The sequence below is a fragment of the Acipenser ruthenus genome, chromosome 2 (assembly GCF_902713425.1).
Source record: "Acipenser ruthenus chromosome 2, fAciRut3.2 maternal haplotype, whole genome shotgun sequence".
Classification (NCBI taxonomy): Eukaryota; Metazoa; Chordata; class Actinopteri; order Acipenseriformes; family Acipenseridae; genus Acipenser; species Acipenser ruthenus.
In genome coordinates, this window is record NC_081190.1 from 7511615 (window position 1) to 7535217 (window position 23603).

At 39.4% G+C, this 23603-nt stretch overlaps 1 protein-coding gene across 2 annotated transcripts in view; it reads left to right on the top strand.

Moving 5' to 3' along the window:
• LOC117403928 (microtubule-associated protein 1B-like) overlaps positions 1-23603 on the top strand; it is a 54050-nt gene that overhangs the window by 18438 nt on the left and 12009 nt on the right. For both annotated transcript variants that reach the window (XM_034928453.2, XM_058987929.1), the window contains 2 exons: positions 18989-19071; positions 23226-23366. In XM_034928453.2, coding sequence (XP_034784344.2) covers positions 18989-19071; positions 23226-23366 — 224 coding nt within the window. The remainder of the gene's footprint in view (positions 1-18988; positions 19072-23225; positions 23367-23603) is intronic.

The window sequence follows — 23603 nt, forward strand, 5'->3', positions numbered from 1 at the left end:
AAGGCTCAGTGCAAAACAACTCTTTACAGTGAATACTGCCATCCCCATCCCTAGTCCGTAACACAGTCCATTTTGATGTCAATAACTGGCACTGCAGCTGCCCCTCTGCTACAGTATATATCTACATATAGACAGATAGATAGATAGATAGATAGATAGATAGATACAATGAAAATATGTGTTTGCTGTAACATGTGCTTCTTTTAGAATTGGTCATTAGCCAATGAAGTGTGTGACAGATTTATGGATTGTTTTCTTAGCTACAAACACTTTAACGTCTACTGCAGCTGAAGCTCACAATTACTGGTATTGTTATTATTCTAATCCAATCCAAGAACCTTTCAGATTTTCTGGGAAACCAAAAATGGTTCTAAATCTACTCATTTACTTTTAGGATTGCCTGCCAAGCATGCTGTCGTCAGGATGTCTGTGTGCTTGAATTGTGTGTTCTGGGCCAGTCAAATTGCACCTGGAAACCCTTGCCTTGGGAAGCCTCTTATTTAGAATGGGGTTATGCCCTTTAATAGTGTGAATACATCCAACAGTACAAAGACTGTATCTTTGGGCGGAGCTGTGTGTTAGGCAGATCAATACAGATCACAGCTGGAGGTTTTCATCTTACTCCACATGTCACAGTATACATATGGAGACAGGAAGCAGGAGCACACTAATCTTATTTTTGTAATTTAATCTTACTAAGATGTTTCGGGTTGTTTTTTTTTTCTGTGTTGCTGACCAGAAAGGTCACCCTTACCAAATGATCTTCAGTTGCAATTCTGTGTGAATTCACAATGATACGTATCATAGCATGGGTATATAATGCTGTCTCACTAACAGATTTTGAAGTCAAGATGAAGCAGAGCATGTGTTTTCGCTGATGCAGAGGGTTAGGAATCATGCTAATGGACCATTTCCTCATGTCATCCTCAAAGCATCTTAAGATAAAGAGTTTAAAACCCAACAGATATCACGAAGATGATCATTTTTGTTGGTGTGCTGATTTTCTGCCTTAGTGGAATATCTTGCAGCAGTGATAATCTGTGATGTCTTGTTTCTGTCTGTTCCAAAACCTGAGTGAACCCCTCTTTCGATATAGGGCAGCAGTGTGGAGTAGTGGTTAGGGCTCTGGACTCCTGACCGGAGGGTTGTGGGTTCAATCCCCAGTGGGGGGACACTGCTGTTGTAACCTTGAGCAAGGTACTTTACCTAGATTGCTCCAGTAAAAACCCAGCTGTATAAATGGGTAATTGTATGTAAAATAATGTGATATCTGTATAATGTATGTAAAATAATGTGAATCTGTATAATGTGAAATAATGTAAAAATGTGATATCTTGTAACAATTGTAAGTCGCCCTGGATAAGGGCGTCTGCTAAGAAATAAATAATAATAATAATAATAATAATAATACCAAGCTTCTGTTCCACCTGTTCAGTAGGTGTAACACCCAGATGAATGATGCTTAAAACTAGTGCAATGATGATGCATAGTGTCAGCATGTGACACAATGCCATCAGTTACATAAGAACATAAGAAAGTTTACAAACGAGAGTAGGCCATTCAGCCCATCTTGCTCTTTTAGTCTTTGGTAGCTTATTGATCCCAGAATCTCATCAAGCAGCTTCTTGAAGGATCTCAGGGTGTCAGCTTCAACAACACTACTAGGGAGTTGGTTCCAAACCTTCACAATTCTCTCTGGAAAGAAATGCTTCCTATTTTCTGTTCTGAATGCCCCTTTGTCTAATCTCCATTTGTGACCCCTGGTCCTTGTTTCTTTTTTCAGGTCGAAAAAGTCCCCTGGGTTGACATTGTCTATACCTTTTAGAATTTTGAATGCTTGAATCAGATCACCACGTAGTTTTCTTTGTTCAAGACTGAATAGATTCAGTTCTTTTAACCTGTCTGCGTATGACATGCCTTTTAAACACAGAATAATTCTGGTCGCTCTTCTTTACACTCTTTCTAGAGCAGCAATATTGTTTTTGTAGCGAGGTGACCAGAACTGAACACAATATTCTAGATGAGGTCTTGCTAATGCATTGTAAAGTTTTAACATTACTTCCCTTGATTTAAATTCAACACGTTTCACTATATATCTGAGCATCCTGTTGGCTTTTTTTTATAGCTTCCCCACATTGTCTAGATGAAGACATTTCATCTAGACAGTTCTATATGTACTGCATTAAAACCGGTGCAGTATACAGTAGGTTGTTATTTAGGCAGTTTTCTTGCTTTCGATTCTCAGGGTCTGCAGCTCAGTTAACTGCGATTGTATGTGTACAGTGCCAGTTCTCAACTGATACTCTGTTACACTGACTTGTTCTATTTTATGAGAACAGCTGAAGGTTTATCTCAGTGTGACATGATGACTCATCATTGCGGCTCTTAAACAGACGCTGAACTTCCTGGGTGTGCATCAATGCCAGGGAATTGGCCACAGGTAGTCTTTAGAAGTATCTTTCTCTCCATTTTGTTTTCTGCAGTGCCTTAGTTTGCAAATATGCTGTCAGACTTTGAATTGTGCACCAAAATTTTTTTTACATTTCCACTGTAGAGTATATTGGTGTCCGCTCTGTCACTGAGGCTTTTTGTGGCACAGGATACCTCGTGGAATGTACAGTAATGCCACCTTGCTTGCGGGTAGAGGGTGCTCTGGACTTGCTGGTTCTCCTGAATGACCTTGCAGTATGCACTTACAGTACTAATGACTTTTAGTTACTAAGAGAATCATCATTATTGGCAGCTAGCCTCTGCTCATGATTTGTGACTTGAGGGAACGTGATGTAAGTGAATGGCACTTTGATTAGCATTCAGGCCTTGCAGAGAGCATCGAATAATGTATTCCGTGACCTTCAACCACTCTGGGAGAAGCCGTCTTCCTTTCAGCCCCCTCTCTACACACACATGCACGCACGCACACAGACATCTTCATCTGCTAATGTAACAGGGCTCAAAAGGTTGCCGGGGAGCTACATGTTGTTAATTACAGCAAAACAACAGCCAGGAGTCTGTCATTTGTAATGTAAACCACATACATTATATTCCTCCTATAGGAAAGAGATTCACTAGGCGGGGCAGTGACTGAATGAATGTGGGAGCATGGGGAGGTAGGGTTTGGTGTAGGGGTCCCCCTTTGTCCCATAGAGAGGTGAGGCTGAAGCTTGAGCCTCCAAGGCGGCGAGGAAGGGACACGACCCCGAGAGGGAACGACTGTTGCAAAAATGGTGAAGTAGAGGAGGAGGAGGAGGAGGAGGGGGACCACAGCAAAACAGACAAGAGGGGCAAGGTTTACTCTAGGGTTTAAATAGGGAGCTGATTAGTGATAGGGGGTGGGGGGGTTGACATTACCTCACCTCGTGAGTCTCACAAAGGCTACAAGATAAAGGGTAGAGGAGGGTTAGCTAAAAAGGTCGTCTTTGAAAAGACAGGTTTTTATGCTGGCTAACAACAAAAATAAACCAGAATCTATCTTAAACTTTGTGGAGGTTGGTTATTATTACAGATTCATTTATAGGGGAATTATTTAGGTCAGAGCAAGAATTTAAAAAGAACTAGTTTAAAAAATATATATATTCTGAATCGCTTGGTTTGTAAAATCTCATTTCTAACAGTATATTAATAAAACAAAATGACATTTTTGGGACTATTAATATTATTTTTGGGACTGTCTCCAGCCCACAGTATTTAGCAGCAGATTATGCTGTACATCAGGGATATTTATAAGATAAGAAATGAAGAACCTCCCGTTCTACTAATCTTCGAAAATAGTGTTTTATAGTTAGTAATCCTTCTCTGATTTGGAATAATTACATGTCAGAATTCAACAAAGAGAATGCACTGACAAAGGAGAACACAGTTTAAGGACTATACAAGTGGTTATGGAGATGGGATCATTTTAGGAAATGGCTTTGAATAGCTAAGGTCTATAATTTGCAGTTTTATGTTGATAACAGTCTGTCTTGCAATTCACAGGGGTGTAATTTCGCCTCTTCGTAGTTGTCTCAGTGTCTTTAGTCCTCTTGAGATGATCACACAGCAGTATTTATAAATTATTTAACCTTTGCCTGCAGTAAATGGGGGGGGGGGGGGATTCTGTTTTCTAAATGAATGTAATGCAAATGACAAAGTATTGCTTAGTAATAACTGTGATAAAGCAGGAAAGTTGAGGACCAAGTTATTTGAAACTTGGGAATAAAACAATATGGCTAATATATTAATTCAGTTTGTGCTGAAATTTGAAAGACGTGTATGGAAAAGGGTATGAGTTTTACAGGTATCACATTACTGCTGACAATAGGCTCAGACCCTCGTAAAATACCATGGCCAGGTAACTGAGGCTCAGCCCTTTCTGATCCAGAAACTCTTGGTTATGAAGCCTGGAAAGAATTCTTTAAAAGTGCTGAGGGAAGCTTAGCATAGCTTTTCAAAAAACTCATATCTTATTAGTGTTAAATGCCTTGTTTTTCAGCTAGCTTTATGATTTCCTGGTAGCTATGAATCCATGTCACATAATCATGTGGCTCGTAGCAGGATTATATCTTTCTCAATTGGTACAGTATATTTATCAGTGATATTTTGTAAAGTTCCATAGCTGTAATGGCTGTGGAAAATATCTCTGTCTGAGCCAGCAGAAATTCAATTGTGCAGATGGTAATCAATGCTGGCTCAGGGTAGTTAGGTTTGGTTCAGCTACATTAATTCAATTCACAATAAATGAGCTATAGTATTTACTAAGTAGGTTTTTTCCCCCAACAGCCAATGGTGCCACTTCAGTGCCATCACACTGTGTTCTGCATCAGGCAGTTCTGTAGGTCGGGAAGCCTTCCTCCTCAACTGTAGACACAGCGAAAGATCTTGGCATTGTTGACTCCTTTTGAATCCTAAGATGGTGTTCCTTTCAGCTGCATATTTGCTGCAGCAGTCTACATCCTGTTATACATGCAGATTGACTAAGGATAAGGCAATGCACCTCCATGAAACATTGAGTCCTGCACCAAGTCATTGATCTCCATGAAACATTGAGTCCTGCACCAAGTCATTGATCTCCATGAAACATTGAGTCCTGCACCAAGTCATTGATCTCCATGAAACATTGATGAGTCCTGTACCAAGTCATTGATCTCCATGAAACATTGAGTCCTGCACCAAGTCATTGATCTCCATGAAACATTGATGAGTCCTGCACCAAGTCATTGATCTCCATGAAACATTGAGTCCTGCACCAAGTCATTGATCTCCATGAAACATTGCGTCCTGCACCAAGTCATTGATCTCCATGAAACATTGATGAGTCCTGCACCAAGTCATTGATCTCCATGAAACATTGAGTCCTGCACCAAGTCATTGATCGCCATAAAACATTGATGAGTCCTGCACCAAGTCATTGATCTGTGTTTTGGGCTTTAGCCAGCAAAATACTTACTGATATACAGACTGACACTTACGGTCTGTAAGGGTAGTTATGATATTTAAGGATTAATGAAACAGCACTGCACAGTTAAACATTCCTGCATCCAAAACTCCTGCAGCCAATCCTTGACTCATCTCAAACGTATAAACGTGTTTCCATTTACTGTTGAGTATGCAGAGTATTGAAAGATATAATACAATGAATACAGCAATGATTACAACACCTTAACTTTAGCTTTTTTTAATCTGAAGGCACGTTATGTGCGCTGTGTGCTGTATATTGCAAAATTGAGAAGACAATTCCCATTTTGACAGTACAATATTGTCCTCCAGCATTCTTTTCTTTTTAATACAAATAACCCAAAAACCAACATCCAGTCTGCAATAGATAGCGTCAATTTGAGTCTCGCGTGCAGTACCGTACATTAAGAATAAAAGCAATGTGTTATAGGCCAACGTCACTGTAAAATCATGACCAAAACATAAATAATAACTGCAGGGACTTCTTGAAAAACAAAGCATAGTATTCAAGGTATCTGTATTAGCATCTGCTTTCTATAAACCTTTCTCTCCTAGGCCTATTTCAGGAAATGACAATGAAGAGAGAAAGATCCCATTCATCCAGTCTGTAATTAATTGTAACAGTAAAAAGGCTATGGCTAAGTGATGTAAATAGGGAATGAGAAGGAGATGGCCATTTATGGGGTCTGGTCTTATTTAGTGCAGCACAAGGAAGAGGCAGGACAGGGATAGCACAGCCAACATAGCCCGACTTGCACTTTACAGCAGATGCATCAGTTCAGCTGAAAAGTAACTGCATTATCTCAGGACACTGACTCTGCAATTAGCAATGTAAAACTGTTTCCATCTGCTCTCAGCATTTTAATAAAATATCCTTACTGGCAGGGATGCTTAACTAACCATTATTTCAAAAGTTCAGAAGTGCTTTGTGAAAGCCTTGGGCCGCTTTGAGAATGGGCAGAAATAAACAATCATATTTTTTCAGCATTAGTTCATGTTTCTGCCAGAACTGTGCTTATCATGTAGATTTGTAACAAGTGTGACAATCGGAGCATTGCTGGAATCTCATATCTGGCCTCTGAAAGTCCAGCTCAGACAGGGACGTGTTTGGTTTATTTTAATACATAAGCAGCAGCATTAGGTGAGCTGTAGTGTGGCTCTTTGATCAGCAGTGCGTCTTTGCAGAACTGGCTGGCCCTTGGTATACCCAGAAACAGATTTCTGTTCAAGCAGGATGATGAATGGAAATGAAAAGCAAGTGATCTATCTTCAGTGATTAAACACTGCCTCTGGGTTACCAGCTGCGTGTATTAGTCAAGGTTCTTACCATTACCCATGGGGAAATATAGAGCAAGTCATTTACATCTAAATGTAATGTGGAGCTGAGCACTGAACAAACATACAGTAGCAAACGTGACAGCTGGTGTATACAGGATCTATATCTGGAGCACATTGTGGAGCATGTACTGCAGAGGTCAGGGCAGCTATTTTTTTAAGTATAAGCATCAGTGCCAACCACTGTCACTTGCAAACACTCTTCCAGAAATAGGGAAAGGCAAAGACCTAAAAGCACTGGAAAGAGGCCCGATAAGGGGTTCATGTCTAGCAGGTGCCACATTATCAAGGGCAGTCATGTTGGTAGGCTGCTCCAAGACATGATCCATCATCACAGTGTACCAGCAATATCAAATCAAAGGCAAAGCCAAGAGAGACAGCTGTGGGTGCAAACAGTTAGTGACGGACAGAGGGAAAAGACATTTAGAAAGGCTGGTCAAGTCTGAGATATCAATGAGTGGACTGATTAACATCCCTGGAGACCCTTTCCAGCCCCCTGTGGTGTCAAGGCTCTGTACAAACCGATTGTGGGTACAGATCCCAATAAAGTGACCGGACAGTGTAGGTTATTCATGTTAATCAGATATAAAACATCTAATCTAATCTAATGCAGGCACAAACATTAGTAGAGCACAGTCCATCAGAAATGCCAACAGAAGAGCAAATCGTCTCAGTGTTAACAACTGGCACATTGTGTGGCAAAAAAAACCTTATGGCATCCACTGACTAATACAAAAACCATACAGCATCCACTAGCTAATACAAAAACCATACAGTATCCACTAGATAATGCAAAAACTATGCAGCATCCACTAGCTAATGCAAAAACTATGCAGCATCCACTAGATAATGCAAAAACCATACAGCATCCACTAGATAATACAAAAACCATACAGCATCCACTAGCTAATGCAAAAACCATGCAGCATCCACTAGCTAATACAAAAACCATACAGCATCCACTAGCTAATGCAAAAACTATGCAGCATCCACTAGATAATGCAAAAACCATACAGCATCCACTAGCTAATACAAAAACCATACAGCATCCACTAGCTAATGCAAAAACCATACAGCATCCACTAGCTAATGCAAAAACTATGCAGCATCCACTAGCTAATGCAAAAACCATGCAGCATGCACTAGATAATACAAAAACCATACAGCATCCACTAGATAATGCAAAAACTATGCAGCATCCACTAGATAATGCAAAAACTATGCAGCATCCACTAGATAATACAAAAACCATACAGCATCCACTAGCTAATGCAAAAACTATACAGCATCCACTAGCTAATACAAAAACCATACAGCATCCACTAGATAATACAAAAACCATGCAGCATCCACTAGCTAATGCAAAAACCATGCAGCATCCACTAGCTAATACAAAAACCATACAGCATCCACTAGCTAATACAAAAACCATACAGCATCCACTAGCTAATACAAAAACCATACAGCATCCACTAGCTAATACATTCCTGTGTCCTTTTCAAAATCCATCAGGTCAATTAGTAATGAATTGAATAAAACTGCGTAAAATATCAGACAGCCTGTATTCATATTCATGGGACTTACACATTATAGGAAGGAGGGTACATTGTGGCATTGAAGTTTCTGCTTTAAATGTCTTTTCTTTCATTCTGGGATAGAAAAGCCAGAATATCATCAGAGCGGTTCAATTTAACTGAAGTGAATTCCACTTCGGTCCTGCTTCCATGACAGCAATGCACCAGGGATGTACCGCACCTTTTGTTTTTGTAAAATAATAATAAAACTAATTGAAATGTGTGCTCCAGATTTGAAATTCATCTTAACATTAGCATTTCCTTAGGCAATAGCTCAAGAGATGTTGAGGAAATGTGATATGGAACTGGTGATGTCACTGTCTGCCATTGTGTAATAGACCCCCATAGTGCTGGAACAACTGCATGATTAGTGAATGAGGTTGGTGTATTTGGTGCTTTATTGTTGGTTGTATATCTATACCTTGCACTGTATATAGTATAATATATAGTAGCTCATTTTCACCAGCTTCCTCAGTCTTCTTGTTCTCTGCTTGGAAATGCAGCCGCTAATCCCATGTTTACAGCATTGTTAGCTCTCTCTTTCAGTGAGTCCATCTGCTTGGAAACGACTTGCTTCTGTTCTTTATACTGAATCTGGGAGTGCTGCAGTTTATTTTGTGATGTGTCTGAGGCACTAAAAAACCAGGCAGAGCAACCAACTGCACACATATATTTTATGATTTTTTTTTTTTTCTCAACTGGCAATATAGTCAAATGTTATTCCTTGCAAATGTATGACATGCTGTAGTTTCTAAGGCTTTGGTGTGCTTCAAGAGCCAACAAGGCAAAGCTTCAGGAATCAATCAGTTACCTGGAACTGGACGAGCATTGATGGGCCGAATGGCTTCCTCTGGTTCGTAGCTTTTCTTAAGTATGCATGATGGCCTAGTCATGTATACATACTTAAAATAACTAACTGGCCATCATGAACGACAGCTGCAGTGTTTAACACCAAGACATTGATGCAAAATGATGAAACCTTTTGCTCCTGTAATTATGTTTTAGTACTTGATTCTAATACATGTGTTACAGTACTTACAGTACAATGTTATATTCAGAGAGACGGTTTGCTATGCAGAGGTAGAAATCAGCCAATCAGAATGCTGTTTGTTTATCAAATGTGCCACAAGGGGTGAGAGGGGGTATGGAATCGTGCTCATCTTACTGACTGACAGTACATTACAAATAGAACAAGAATAACACAGTTAAGATGAGCAGCGGCAGCATTAGCCAACAGCAGCAGCAGCAGGATTGACCCAGCGAGAGACAGCTGGGCACAGATGGGGACTGGAGCACTTCTCCATGGGGGACTGGGAGGGAAACTCAAGCAGTCATCTGGGAGCTGCACTCCCTATGAGGCTGTGAGGATGCAATTTCTGTGCAATTTGACATTGAAACAGAACAATACGAAGCGACAAAGGCAGACTGGTCATGAGCAGCCCCTCAGAGCCACCCTATTGAGTGGGATGTCAATAATTTGGTGCATTTTCAAAGGGCAGCACAGTAGGAGATGCTGTAAGAGCAGGTTGGCGCCGGTTCCATGATTCAAAAGGGCTTTCTTTTCAAACCAGCTGAAGAATTAAAAAAGGGCTAGTGGTCATTGGGGCCGACTGGAAATGAATTGTTCCTCTACCATTGCAGGGCTTTACCAAAATAAACACAGTTAGCATACAATGTTTAATAATGTACCTTCTGCAATGGACTGTTTTCCTTTATCTCAATGACTCGGTTGATTACTGGCATATTAAGAAATTACTGTGTTGTCATGCTCTGATAGTTGAATCTTGTCATTTAATTAGTTTGCAATCACACTAATAGATTTTCAGTTTAATCACCAGCAGGCCTGGTGGCAGCATGAACGCTGTGGGGGGCATCCACTTATTTAGGGCGGGCTCATTTTGGAAAAGACAAATCAATTAGCTTGTATTCTCTGTTTTACTTCACTGTGATGACAATAAACAAATAAATAAATAAATCAGATGACAGCGCAATATTATGAACTAACCACACAGCATGAATTAGCACAGCTTTTTCCAGATATTTTTTTTTGTTTTAAATTAGGGGTGGGCAACGATATGAAAATTGTACATCAATATCATGCACGTAATTTTGATATCGATAATATCGAAGTCTTCCAAAAACACAGAAAAATATAATATAACACAATTGCAATATGAAACATATAGATGTTAACAGATATTTACGACGAAAAGCAATAACTTAACTTACTTTAACTTCGTGGTGCTTTTGCTTCACAATATCCACAGAGAAAAACAAGCTATTTTTATTGTTTTACTATTCCCATCGTCAGCCACCTCAAAAACGAAATATCCGCCCATAATGCCGGGCCTGATCACAAGAGCCCTAATTTGAAAATGTTCAAGGTAAGTGTGAGCGATATATTTGAAGTACCTTCAAAAGCTTTTTTTTTTTTTAACACCCTTTTAGGGCTTTGAAACAATGTTCTGGTAAACTAAATGATCATAAGCTCATTCCAAGGGGAAACCAGGTAAGTTGGGTATGTGAAGCTTTGTTGGTAGACTGATTAATAAAAGATGTAATTCTCCTTGTACCTTTATTCCACTTATTTGTAGACAATTAGTCAACCTTCAGTTTATTTAATCAATTCTGTTCCCTAAGTTCTGCACTTAACTGCAAAGCACATGTGGAATATGATATTAATAAGTAATAGGTTTTCAACAGCCACACGCAGCGTGGGGTCTCACCCGTTCTCTTCAGTGGAGCAGCCGCAGTGTCTTCTCAAGACATCTTTTCAGTCTGCTTGTTGGTCTCCCAGAGATTAGAACTGCAGCTTTGTTGGCTTTTAGCGGTAGTCCAGATGGGTTACAATTCAAAGCCACCAGGCTAGTGTTGTTCTCTAGAGGGTGGAACTTTCCTCTTTTATTTAGTCTTGCAAGTTTCTTGTGGTTGCAGTAATAGGATGGATTTTCTTCACCAGTTCATCTCTTTTCTTTTGATAGGATTTCCCCTTTTGTCAAAAGGCTGTGTGGTGCTCATGACCGCAGGTGGAGCTCTTGTGGAAATGGCTCATGCAGTATTGAATATCCAATCATAATCATGTACTCATTGCACCAATGCAGAGTATAATTATATGCTAATGAGGTGGACACTGCGTTTGATCACTGGGCCATTGTTTGTTTGTAATTCTCTATGGTTGTCATTTCATGGATGTTTGTTGACATGCCAGTTATTGTCAAATAAATACCACATTCATTTAATTTCTTAGGTTCATGTATTCTACCCTGTAGTTTTCCAATATGAAATGAGAAAAATGTGGGCAGGTTTACACATTTCTTTGTATTTATTTATTATGTATTTATTTAAAATGTTCAGCCATGGAGATGACATATATGATTCAATACCGCATTTCCAAGGGTGCCTACTATATTGCTGGTGCAAATACTATATATATATATATATATATATATATATATATATATATATATATATATATATATATATATATATATATAATATATAATTTTTTTTTTTTTTTTTCCGAAATGAAATAACCTAATAATCAGTTATCTGTGTTGTTTTTAAATTATGGTTGGAAAGAGTAAACAATAACTGAACCTATTTTTGGAATCACTTTTGTATATTATTTACTGTATAGTATCTGAGAGATACTAAAAAGAAACATTACATATATATATATATATATCAAGGCTCCCTTGAGAAAGATATGTACAACATATCGAAACATTGGACAGCTGGCTCTTTGAGCTAATATATATATATATATATATATATATATATATATATATATATATATATATATACATACATACAGTACTATGCAAAAGTTTTAGGCAGGTGTGAAAAAATGCTGTAAAGTAAGAATGCTTTCAAAAATAGACATGTTAATAGTTTATATTTATCAATTAACTAAATGCAAAGTAAGTGAACAGAAGAAAAATCTACATCAAATCAATATTTGGTGTGACCACCCTTTGCCTTCAAAACAGCATCAATTCTTCTAGGTACACTTGCACACAGTTTTTGAAGGAACTCGGCAGGTAGGTTGGCCCAAACATCTTGGAGAACTAACCACAGTTCTTCTGTGGATTTAGGCAGCCTCAGTTGCTTCTCTCTCATCATGTAATCCCAGACAGACTCGATGATGTTGAGATCAGGGCTCTGTGGGGGCCATATCATCACTTCCAGGACTCCTTGTTCTTCTTTACGCTGAAGATAGTTCTTAATGACTTTCGCTGTATGTTTGGGGTCGTTGTCATGCTGCAGAATAAATTTGGGGCCAATCAGATGCCTCCCTGATGGTATTGCATGATGGATAAGTATCTGCCTGTACTTCTCAGCATTGAGGAGACCATTCATTCTGACCAAATCCCCAACTCCATTTGCAGAAATGCAGCCCCAAACTTGCAAGGAACCTCCACCATGCTTCACTGTTGCCTGCAGACACTCATTCGTGTACCGCTCTCCAGCCCTTCGGCGAACAAACTGCCTTCTGCTACAGCCAAATATTTCAAATTTTGACTCATCAGTCCAGAGCACCTGCTGCCATTTTTCTGCACCCCAGTTCCTGTGTTTTCGTGCATAGTTGAGTCGCTTGGCCTTGTTTCCACGTCGGAGGTATGGCTTTTTGGCCGCAAGTCTTCCATGAAGGCCACTTCTGACCAGACTTCTCCGGACAGTAGATGGGTGTACCAGGGTCCCACTGTTTTCTGCCAATTCTGAACTGATGGCACTGCTGGACATCTTCCGATTGCGAAGGGAAGTAAGCATGATGTGTCTTTCATCTGCTGCAGTAAGTTTCCTTGGCCGACCACTGCGTCTACGGTCCTCAAAGTTGCCAGTTTCTTTGTGCTTCTTCAAAAGAGCTTGGACAGCACATCTGGAAACCCCTGTCTGCCTTGAAATTTCTGCCTGGGAGAGACCTTGCTGATGCAGTATAACTACCTTGTGTCTTGTTGCTGTGCTCAGTCTTGCCATGGTGTATGACTTTTGACAGTAAACTGTCTTCAGCAACCTCACCTTGTTAGCTGAGTTTGGCTGTTCCTCACCCAGTTTTATTCCTCCTACACAGCTGTTTCTGTTTCAGTTAATGATTGTGTTTCAACCTACATATTGAATTGATGATCATTAGCACCTGTTTGGTATAATTGTTTAATCATACACCTGACTATATGCCTACAAAATCCATGACTTTGTGCAAGTGTACCTAGAAGAAGTGATGCTGTTTTGAAGGCAAAGGGTGGTCACACCAAATATGGATTTGATTTAGATTTTTCTTCTGTTCACTCACTTTGCATTTAGTTAATTGATAAATATAATCTATTAACATGTCTATTTTTGAAAGCATTCTTACTTTACAGCATTTTTTCACACCTGCCTAAAACTTTTGCACAGTACTGTATATGCAGATTTTAACAGGTCCCCTGTTCATCAAGACTCTTTGATACACTGAAAAAGTACCGTATTCCTTGGAATTTAAGAAACTCTAATTTTGAGGAAAAAATAAAACACCTGCTAGTTTCTCATAGTTTTCTCTCAGTTTGTGATTCAAACATTCACAAGCCCTGTGCACAGTGTAAAAGAGGATTTAGCTTCTCTGGGATTGACAATGTCATAAATGGACCTTTCTGTTTTGGATTTCTCCTCAGTAGAAAGATGATGTGACGGGATTTCATGAACATGTTCAGTCTGCTCCAGCAGGCAGGCTGGGGGCACTAATCCATCAACATGAGTACTGGATAAGCTTGTATATCAATATATGTAGAGAGCAATAGTACACACACTTGTAGGATAATATACGGCAGTATATTACAGCAAAAGCTACCTTGTGAAAACATACTGGGTGTATTCAAGTGATCTGAACAGTCCCAGCATAGAGTGAGCAGTAATACTCCCATCTCTGAAATCATTCACACCTCTAACAGTGACATTCTTTACTGGTTTTATTTCTGTCACAACACATACAACTGATTTCCATTGATTTCAATGGGGGTGTACGACAGGGATCGAATGATTCTTGGTGTTAGATCTCCTTCCCGACCTGTGAGGGCGCTGTGTAAAGGGAACAGAGTGCCCTGGACTGGATGGCCCGACAGTTAATTCCCAGGGTTAGGCAGCCATCTAGAAAGGGGGCAGAGCTACGGTACACTAAATCATTGGCCCAGACCCTGCACATTGTATCACGGATAAATTGTACTTCACAGCGAGCACTACAGCACGCACTTTGGACTAGTGACGGTGTTTGCATCTTGTGTGTGTTTGTACTGGGCTATTGTTTATTATTGTTTACTGGACTGCAACCCATAATTATTCCCTGCGCAATACCTATCGCTGTGTATAGCCAGTCCTCCTATTATTTACTGTTGGGCCATCAGACCATTTGGATTACAAATAAAAGAATCCATTTCACCCGTACTTTGTTGTCTGTCTTTTCTTGTTGGATTACTGCGCCTGCACTTCACCTGCTCTACTAATTACCACTTTGCCACAGGGTGGTATTAAGATCCCTCACTGTTTAGATCACTTGAATACCCTTGTAGACGATTACTATAATAAAATCATAGCATAGTGTAATAAAGCATAGTGAAAGCATGGTAAAGCATAGGTACATAAAGAAAAATGGCAAACCATAGTTAAGTGTGGTAAATACATACAACGCCATGGGAAAACTGCAAAAATGTGTTACAGTGGTAAACTTTTATAAGGATAGGCCCTGTTGTCAGCAAAGCAGTTAACAGTTAAACAGAAAAGGTGCTCCTTATAAATAAAGCGTGACTGTTAATTTATTCAGCCAAACAGTAGAGTTTTCAGTCGTCCACAGCATGCAGTATAGCAGAGGCACTCTCCTTTCAGCAGAATTCAGGAGGTCTGACCTCCATCTGTCAGTGATCCTCGAGTGCCAGCAGCTCTCCTTCAGTGGAGCAATGCATATGTATGCAGGGGTTTCTATAACCCTTGTGGCAATAACATTGCAAGTGTCAAACCGTGAGGAAAAAATACAACAAACAATTAGTGAAATCATACAAATATAACTCATTGATAATTAGAAAGGTTCTGCACATACCTGGATTAAAGGCAAAGACTTCTTTGGGCTTTGCATGTTGTGACTGCCCCCGAGCTCTCGTGTTTGGCGTAAAAGGACTTTGCAGAGCTGTAGAAACCAGGTAGACTGCAGAGGAAGTCAGCATAGAGATTTCTGTTCGTTACTCAAACCTGTGCGCACTGTGATCAAACCAACCCCAGCGCCAAGCCCTGAATCAGACATTTGAAATGTTTCCACTGGGACTACGTGGAGATGCAATGATTTTGAATGGATCAATATACGCTATGGGGCAAGCCACTCTCTCACAGCTTTTTATCTAGTCTTCCACCCTCGCGAATTCGGTGGGTGGTCGGTCCTGGTTTGGGGTATTAAATGTATTATGCAAAGCAACCATGACTGTTAATGAATTGAGAAGTTTATGTTTACTTCAGGTTTTTTGAAAAACTAGTGGTAAGATTTTTTTTTTTTGAAGGTATAATATATGCTGGGAGCACTACTGTGACTCACTTTGAAGGTGCTATAATGTGGAAAAGGCCACCAAATTTAAGTGAATTATTTTGCCTTCTGGCCATTTTGACCCAGCGTGAAAGAAAAAATAAAAACGGTATATCTCTGCTGGACAGGGAGAACCAGGGGCATTGTTTTTTTTTTTAAAAGCATGCTGTTCATTGCAACAAATTTTGGTGGCATTTATATATGTCTGAATCAAGCTTTTAAAAAAGTGAGATTCGATTTGACCCAGGGAGCTGCAGGCTTAGCTGACTCATTCAGGTCTGTTTTCCCTACAGGGGGTTAGAGGCTTGCATTTATCTGAGGTCAGCAGTCACATTTTGTTTAGCAATATAAAACATAAAGATTCAGTTCCTGTAAAAGTGCAGATATTGTGTAGTGACTTTGACTATTGTAACAAGGCAGGGAGGGGGTTGATATCCTCCCTGTCAAAATCGTGTGTTAATTGTTTTTTTATTATTTGATCATTTATTGGTTAATTATCACCTGCACCTGGCTACCATTGTAAATTGGAGCCAGGTGCAGGGTATTTAAAGAAAGCAGCCAGACTCTTTGGGGCTGCTGCTGTGTGAGGAGCCCAACTGATAGTGTGCTCAATCGTATCAAAGTTACTGTGTATAGCCGTTTGGTTATTTGTTAAAGACTGTGTTTTTTGTTTTGTTTTGTATCTGGCAAACAGCTTAGCAGTCCCACGCTAGACAGGACTCTTCCTGTGTTTAGTTAGTGCTTGAAGAGAGCTAGGTTTTTGTTTGTTTGTTTTTATTTGTATTATTAAACGTGCGCAAAAGCGCTGAAACTTGTGTCTGGGTCTGCTTTAAAAGAGGCAAACGAACCACAGAGAGTGAAGCCCGGTTTACACTGTGTACTAAAACTGAAAGAAAATTAGTGAAATTATATGACAAACATTTAGACCAGAAGTCTTTCTCAATGTCCGACAGATAGTCAAAGTATTTGAAAGTATCTTTTAGTTTTACTACATATTCTACCATTGTTTTGTTTTTATTTTGCATACAGTAGTTATTGTGGATGGATTTTGATGTTGCCATGATCAAATAGGTGATTTTATTTTCACTTCTAGAGTAGAAAAATGCTTTCCAGATGTTAGAGAAGACAACATAATGCTATATTCAGCTTTAGTGCAACACCAATAAAGTATTTAATTATACACAGGCTTTGTCTCTTGTGATTAAAGCTTTCCCGTCTAGATGAGATTGTTATATACTCAGAACACCGCTCTATAAAGGACTGTACATGTTCTTGTCCTGGAGGATGTTGAGCTCAATGCCATGGTAAACCAAGTATGCCCTTTGTGAGCAAATAGTTTCTATTTCAGTTAATTATACAAGGTTACTTAGAAATCTTGGCCTGAAAAAAATCAATGATGAAGTCCAGTGTTGCACATTTACACATTGAAGGAATACATCGGCTTGGATGAGTTCCTCCTGACATTTATAAATAGTAATGTTCTACAGTAGATCTACCCTTACTGCAACCAAGCCAAGGTTGGTGTTCAGTCTAGAACACATGTGCTGGCACTGCAGGTACAGTTGCTGCAGATCAGTCATGTTTTTATATTAACATTAAATCCCAGCATGTTCTATTCAACACAAGGTACAAAAGGCAGCTTCAGGGTCAGTATTAGCTGAAACATTGTGTTCTTGAAGTAGGAGGTGATTTGATCAACCTATACCCTGCAGGGTAAGCAACCCCAGTATTTTATTCGAGCATCAAGCACCTTATTTTATATATAACCAAATTGTCCGTTTACAATTCACAGTAACTTACAGCAACACAGGGTAAATATCCTGAGATAATACACTGACCTTCGTCTCTCTGAGCCGATTCAAATCCAATTGTATTTTCAGATGGGCTCAGAGGGATGCATTACAGATTCCAATATCTCATGACACCTTTAGATCTTGAGCTGGCCTTCATGGACCAAATCTTAGTGGACTTCTTACAGTAGTGAATGCGAATCTGTTTCTGAATTAAACATGGGAGCACAGGAGCAATACCAGCACAGAGGTGCAAGTGATTACTAATTCAGAGGTTCTCAAACGAATTTTCATTTAAAAACGGAGGAAGAGTAAAATTGGAATCAGGACAGAAATAACCATACTGTAGTGAAAGTAAACTTTTTTTTATGTATATTATCTGTATATAGGCCAATGTAGGCCAGTCTCCCAGCACACACATCTCAAAGACCACTTTCCGTACGTACTGTGTAAGCCTTTTTTCCAGGTCTTTCTTGGGACCTCCAAACTGGACCCCACTTTCAGAACCTCTCAGTGTAGTTGTTCTGTACAAGGTTGATGTGTTCCTCTCCACTCGGGGTGAAAGACAGAGACAGGGGTACAGGGGTATCTTGTTGTGTAGTTCCAGTAAGAACACATGGCATGTAAATGTAGAATGTGGTGTGGTTGCTTGGCAGATGAAAGAGTTAACCAAAGATTAAAAGCTAATATGAAGTTATTTCATGCAGCGGCAGCCGGCTGGGTAGCCTCCATTAGGAAGCTAGTAATTGGTTGTGCACAACCAGTGTAATGTATGTGGAGGACTCCTGGGGCTTCACACTGCTGACAGTCCAGTTTGCATTGAATAGCTGAGTGAAACAGCAGTGATGGACAGGCTAAATGCAGCATCCTCTCTGCTGAGCTTCATGACCCTCACTGCATAATAATACCCAAAAGGGTTATTCTGTTTCATTATCTTTCATAATGTATTCTATTGCAGTTTTAGTCTTACTCCATGTACTGTAGCTATAATGGGTGGTACACTGTAGAAGATATAATGGAAACTAGGCTATACGTTGTAGTGACATCTATGCGTGATAAGATGCTGGTGCTTGATTCAGGGTTAATTTCATTCTGTTTCAGTTTCAGTCAAACCTAGAAGCACCACCCAATTACACATTTAGATTCATGTCATTTAAGTCTGAGACAGCAATCAAAGACAGTAATTAATTGTTTAAAAATTACGTACTGTATATACAGTATGTTACATGCAAAGGTTTTTTTTTGTTTTTTTTTGTAAAACAGAAATGATCAAATATAAAAGTGTTCCTTCTGCTAACCTTTACTGTTTCTGAATTTCCCAGGTCAGAAAATCCTGCACCACAAAAGCAATGTCCTGGAAACAGTGGTTCTTATGAACCCATCAGATGAAGCTGTCAGCACAGAGGTAAACTCGCTTGTGAACTCAGATGTTATATTCAATCAAGGATGTTCAATAGAACGATTCTAGTGCTTTTAACAATCAAAGCTGTTTATTCACTGTGGGATCAGATTAATGATAAACTAAAGTAATTGTAGCTAATTTCATAAATCTTACCTGATTTACGCTTCCATTAGCTAAATAGGTGTCAAATGTTCAGTTTTGAGAGAGACACATGTTATATCAGAAGTCTTTATTTTTGCTCTTATTGTATTACTTGTATTGTAACACTTAATGTATTTGCTTACGATTGTAAGTCGCCCTGGATAAGGGCGTCTGCTAAGAAATAAATAATAATTTTTTTTTTAAACTATGATATCCAATACCACTTTATGTTCAGCTCTCAGTTTATATGCCTTATGCTCAGGTTATCTGTTTGCACTTACTGGGTCATTTCACCTGGTGTCTTCTGTGTCAAAGCATGTTACTGCCTGTCTGTTAACAGGGGAAGCAGCTGATTGGTTAATGTCAAGACAGAAGCCATTGAAACGGTGGGGACGATTTCTCCCCGTTTGAAATTATCAAGCAAGTGCAACACTAACTGGAAGCATGGCTTGCCGAGATTTCTTAAAGCAAATGAAGTACCAGATATCATGTTTTACAAATAAAAAATACATGTTTACTATGACGTTTGGTTCTTTCAAAACCGGGCATTTGTGGGCTCCCGAGTGGCGCATCCAGTAAAAGCACTCACTAGAGTGCAGGATGCGCTCTATAGCCTGGACGTTGCGAGTTCGAGTCCAGGCTATTCCACAGCTGACCGTGGACGGGAGCTTCCAGGGGGCGGCGCTCAATTGGCCGAGCGTCGCCCTTGGGGAGGGAGGGTTAGGTCGGCCAAGGGTGTCCTCGGCTCACCGCGCACCAGCGACCCCTGTAGTCTGGCCGGGCACCTGCGGGCTTGCCTGTAAGCTGCCCAGAGCTGCGTTGTCCTCCGACGCTGTAGCTCTGAGGCAGCTGCACGGTGAGTTCGCAGTGTGTAAAGAAGCGGGCGGCTGACGGCACACGCTTCGGAGGACAGCATGTGTTCATCTTCGCCCCTCCCGAGTCAGCACAGGGGTGGTAGCGGTGAGCTGAGCATAATAAAATAATTGGGCATTTCAGATTGGGGAGAAAATAATAAAAACTAAAAATTTAAAAAAAGAAAAAACAGGCATTTGAGACCAGAGTAATGAACAGAAGTGCCTGGCCTGTAAGGGTTATGGGATTGTTTGGTTAGCTTCAATCGCTTTCATGGTAAATATCACACACATTGGATGTTCATGGAACTCATTCCACAGAAACATCAGGACATGTCTTTACAGTCTATTGATGATGAAAACAATTACAAACTCTAATGCTTTATTGAGGGGTGGTTATACAGTGTCAGCCATTGTTTTTATCCGAACAAAATTGAATATTTTGCTGGGTTATTTGAAAGATTGTTTTATTACATCTTTAATAGATAAAACATCAGAAGCTTGACATTTTAGTGTGCTTCCATTTAATATATCTCTTAAAACAACGAATTGCCTTTATAACAGCTACACAACTTTAATGTCAGGGTCTGTCAGGTGAATAATTCATTTTGTATATAACATTTCCGGGTTTATTCAGGTTTAAAAATTCCATTCTGGGGGAACCCCAATGTACAAGGCAGAGTTTCCTTTTAATCGATCTGTGAGGAAAAAAAAATATGGCCATGTCTGAACTTTATCCCTGTGGTGGTTAGTCTGTCCTCTGTCAGCCATTACTTTATTGGGGCGCTCACTTGCCCTGCCTTATGATTATCCCTATTACACCAAGATCAATAAACAATAAAGGTAATATTGGTGTTAATACTGGAATACCAACTCTAAGTTCTGTTTCATTGACAGGAAGCGAGCATCCACTCTCATAATTCTGTGTGAGCCACTTAAAGCCATCATGCATTCTCTACACCTGAAATGACGCTTCTGAAATCAGAATGGAAAGCACAGTAACACAAGGGTGGAGCTTCCTCTTGGCATAGTTGCACTGGATAGACATAATACAGCAATGCAGGTTTATAGACGTAGATGTGTTTGGCTGACAGCCCAGAACAGCTGCTGCTAGCAAAGAGTTAAAAAGGCAGCTAATTCTGTAATGTATTTAATGCAATTGAAATTTATGAGATTCATGTGACACTCATTAGATGGATGACCCCTTCTATCAGTGAGTTCAACAGAAAACAAATGAACATGACTCTTCCCATTGAAATGAGATGCATGGTTTTAACTCACTTATCCTGAAACCTGCCTCTTGTCTTCTGTAGAACATAGCAGTGACGTGACCAAAGGCAGCTTCTTTATTCAGAGCTGAATTAGAGGTTTAACTGAAGGAACCATTAGGGTACTGCTGTTCCTCTGTGATTTTCACACCCTAGTAACCAAGGGAAGTGACTCATATTGACAGCATGCACAGCGGTTCAGTGGTTCTCAAACCGGGGTCTGCACACTGGAAACGTCTCTTTTGTTAAAAACATCTACCTGTATATTTATATGTTCTTTCACTGATGCGGTGAGAGACAGGCCTCATAACCTTCACCCCCAAATAAAATATTTTTCTATCAAAAAGGTTTTCATAAATCTGTAGTCCCTCGCTAAACCGGACATTAATATAAAAATGTAATAAATCTGTACAGTAGGCCTTATACACAAATCAAATGAATACCTGTAGCGCACTTTCTTTTTACTTTAGCCTACCGGTAATACACAATAAATCATGCTGCTGCATTTTATACATTACTGTACAGTGTGAAAATAGTAAAAACACATATGTTTAATTAAAACTACCGGTATATGATTTTAGCGCATTTTCTTTTTTACTGTAGCTTACTTAGTACACAATTAACAGAAAACAGAACACACATTTTACAGAAATAATATTTTTTAAATTTACATATAGAACATATGACAGTGCAGTTGTTTTTATTTTATTTTTTTGTAGTCTTTTCCTTCCGTTTTTGACATTCAGATTTGAGTGTCTTTTTATTTGGAGGTTCCAGAGGGTCGGCAGGTTTCATTTTTGATGTTTTAAAATCGTATAATTATAATAGGTGTTCATGTGTTATGATAATAATAGACGTTATGATAATGAGGCTCGACAAAACGTTTGTCAAAGGAAAAGAGGAAAAAAAGGGGGAAGATCTGAAAAGTTTCACTGCACTGCACGCATACAGTTTAGTTTAGTTGAGTGAAAACAAAATGTTTCTAGTCCTAAAGGCTGCTGGAGCAGGATAGCTGTCACATAAATAGTAGATTTACACATACAGTGTTTCCCATTTTATTTCTGTATGTATGTGTGGGCCCCCCTCTGGCGTCAGGGTACCGGGTGCTTGCCCGGGTTGCCCTGGTGCTGACGCCAGCCCTGGCTATTACTTTGCTATTTCTTGCTTAGTTGCTGTGATGTTTTAGATGTTATAAGCTAAGCACTTTTACTGACAATTTCCCAGAACACATCTTAAACACTTGAACAGAATTATTAGTAAAACACACCTTTCTGTTTTGCTTTTCGTAACACAACAGCTGTTATCGTTAATTTGGAATTTCAACAAATGCAAATTATCGCGATAACTTGGGAGAGGCTGTTGCTATGACATTTTTTTAGGCAGAACAATTTTAAAACATAGTACTTAGTATCATTGCAGCTTTTAGCAAGAAAAAAGAGAATGTTTCATTCAACAACTTTACATTGTCAGGCTAGTCGCTGCACTTCTGATGTCCCGAAGCATGAACACTTTCCTTGAAGTCTTTTAACTTCTCACAGAAACTGCCCCCCTGCCCCCCCCCCCCAGATGACGCCACTGCTCTTAACAAATGAACAATCAAATTACACTTTCCCCTCTCCCTTTCATTTTGTTATGTATTCTTCCATGCAGTCCACCTATGCAAATCCCCACCTTGGCACTGTCTGTGTTTTTCATCTTTTGATATATCTAAGGGTTCGTTTAAATTAGCTTTCAGCCAATTAAGGCTTTAAAATGCTTCTTTGTTCATGTGTTTTGCTTCGTGAAATATTCTGTCAAGTTACCCTTTTTCTTGCATAGAAAGCCCTTCCAATTTAAAAGATCATTACAAAAGCTGGATTTATTCAGACATTTGTGTTTGATTTCCTTTTCTGTTTAGGTACGATTGATGATCACAGACACTGCTAGACACAAACTACTGGTTCTGTCAGGACAGTGCTTTGAAAACACAGGAGAACTCATACTGCAGTCTGGATCATTCTCCTTTCTGAACTTCATAGACATCTTTACTGATCAGGAGGTGAGGTTTACAAACTGAACTGTGGATCAAATTTGCTTTTTATGATGAGCCTTCCCTTGTTATTTAGGAAGCAGATCTCCAAATGTGTGTTTGTAGTATATCCTCAGAAAAGCAGTACTATTTATTATATATATATATATATATATATATATATATATATATATATATATATATATATATATATATATATATATATAATATGTATGTATGTATGTCATGTAATACATGAGGAGAAGT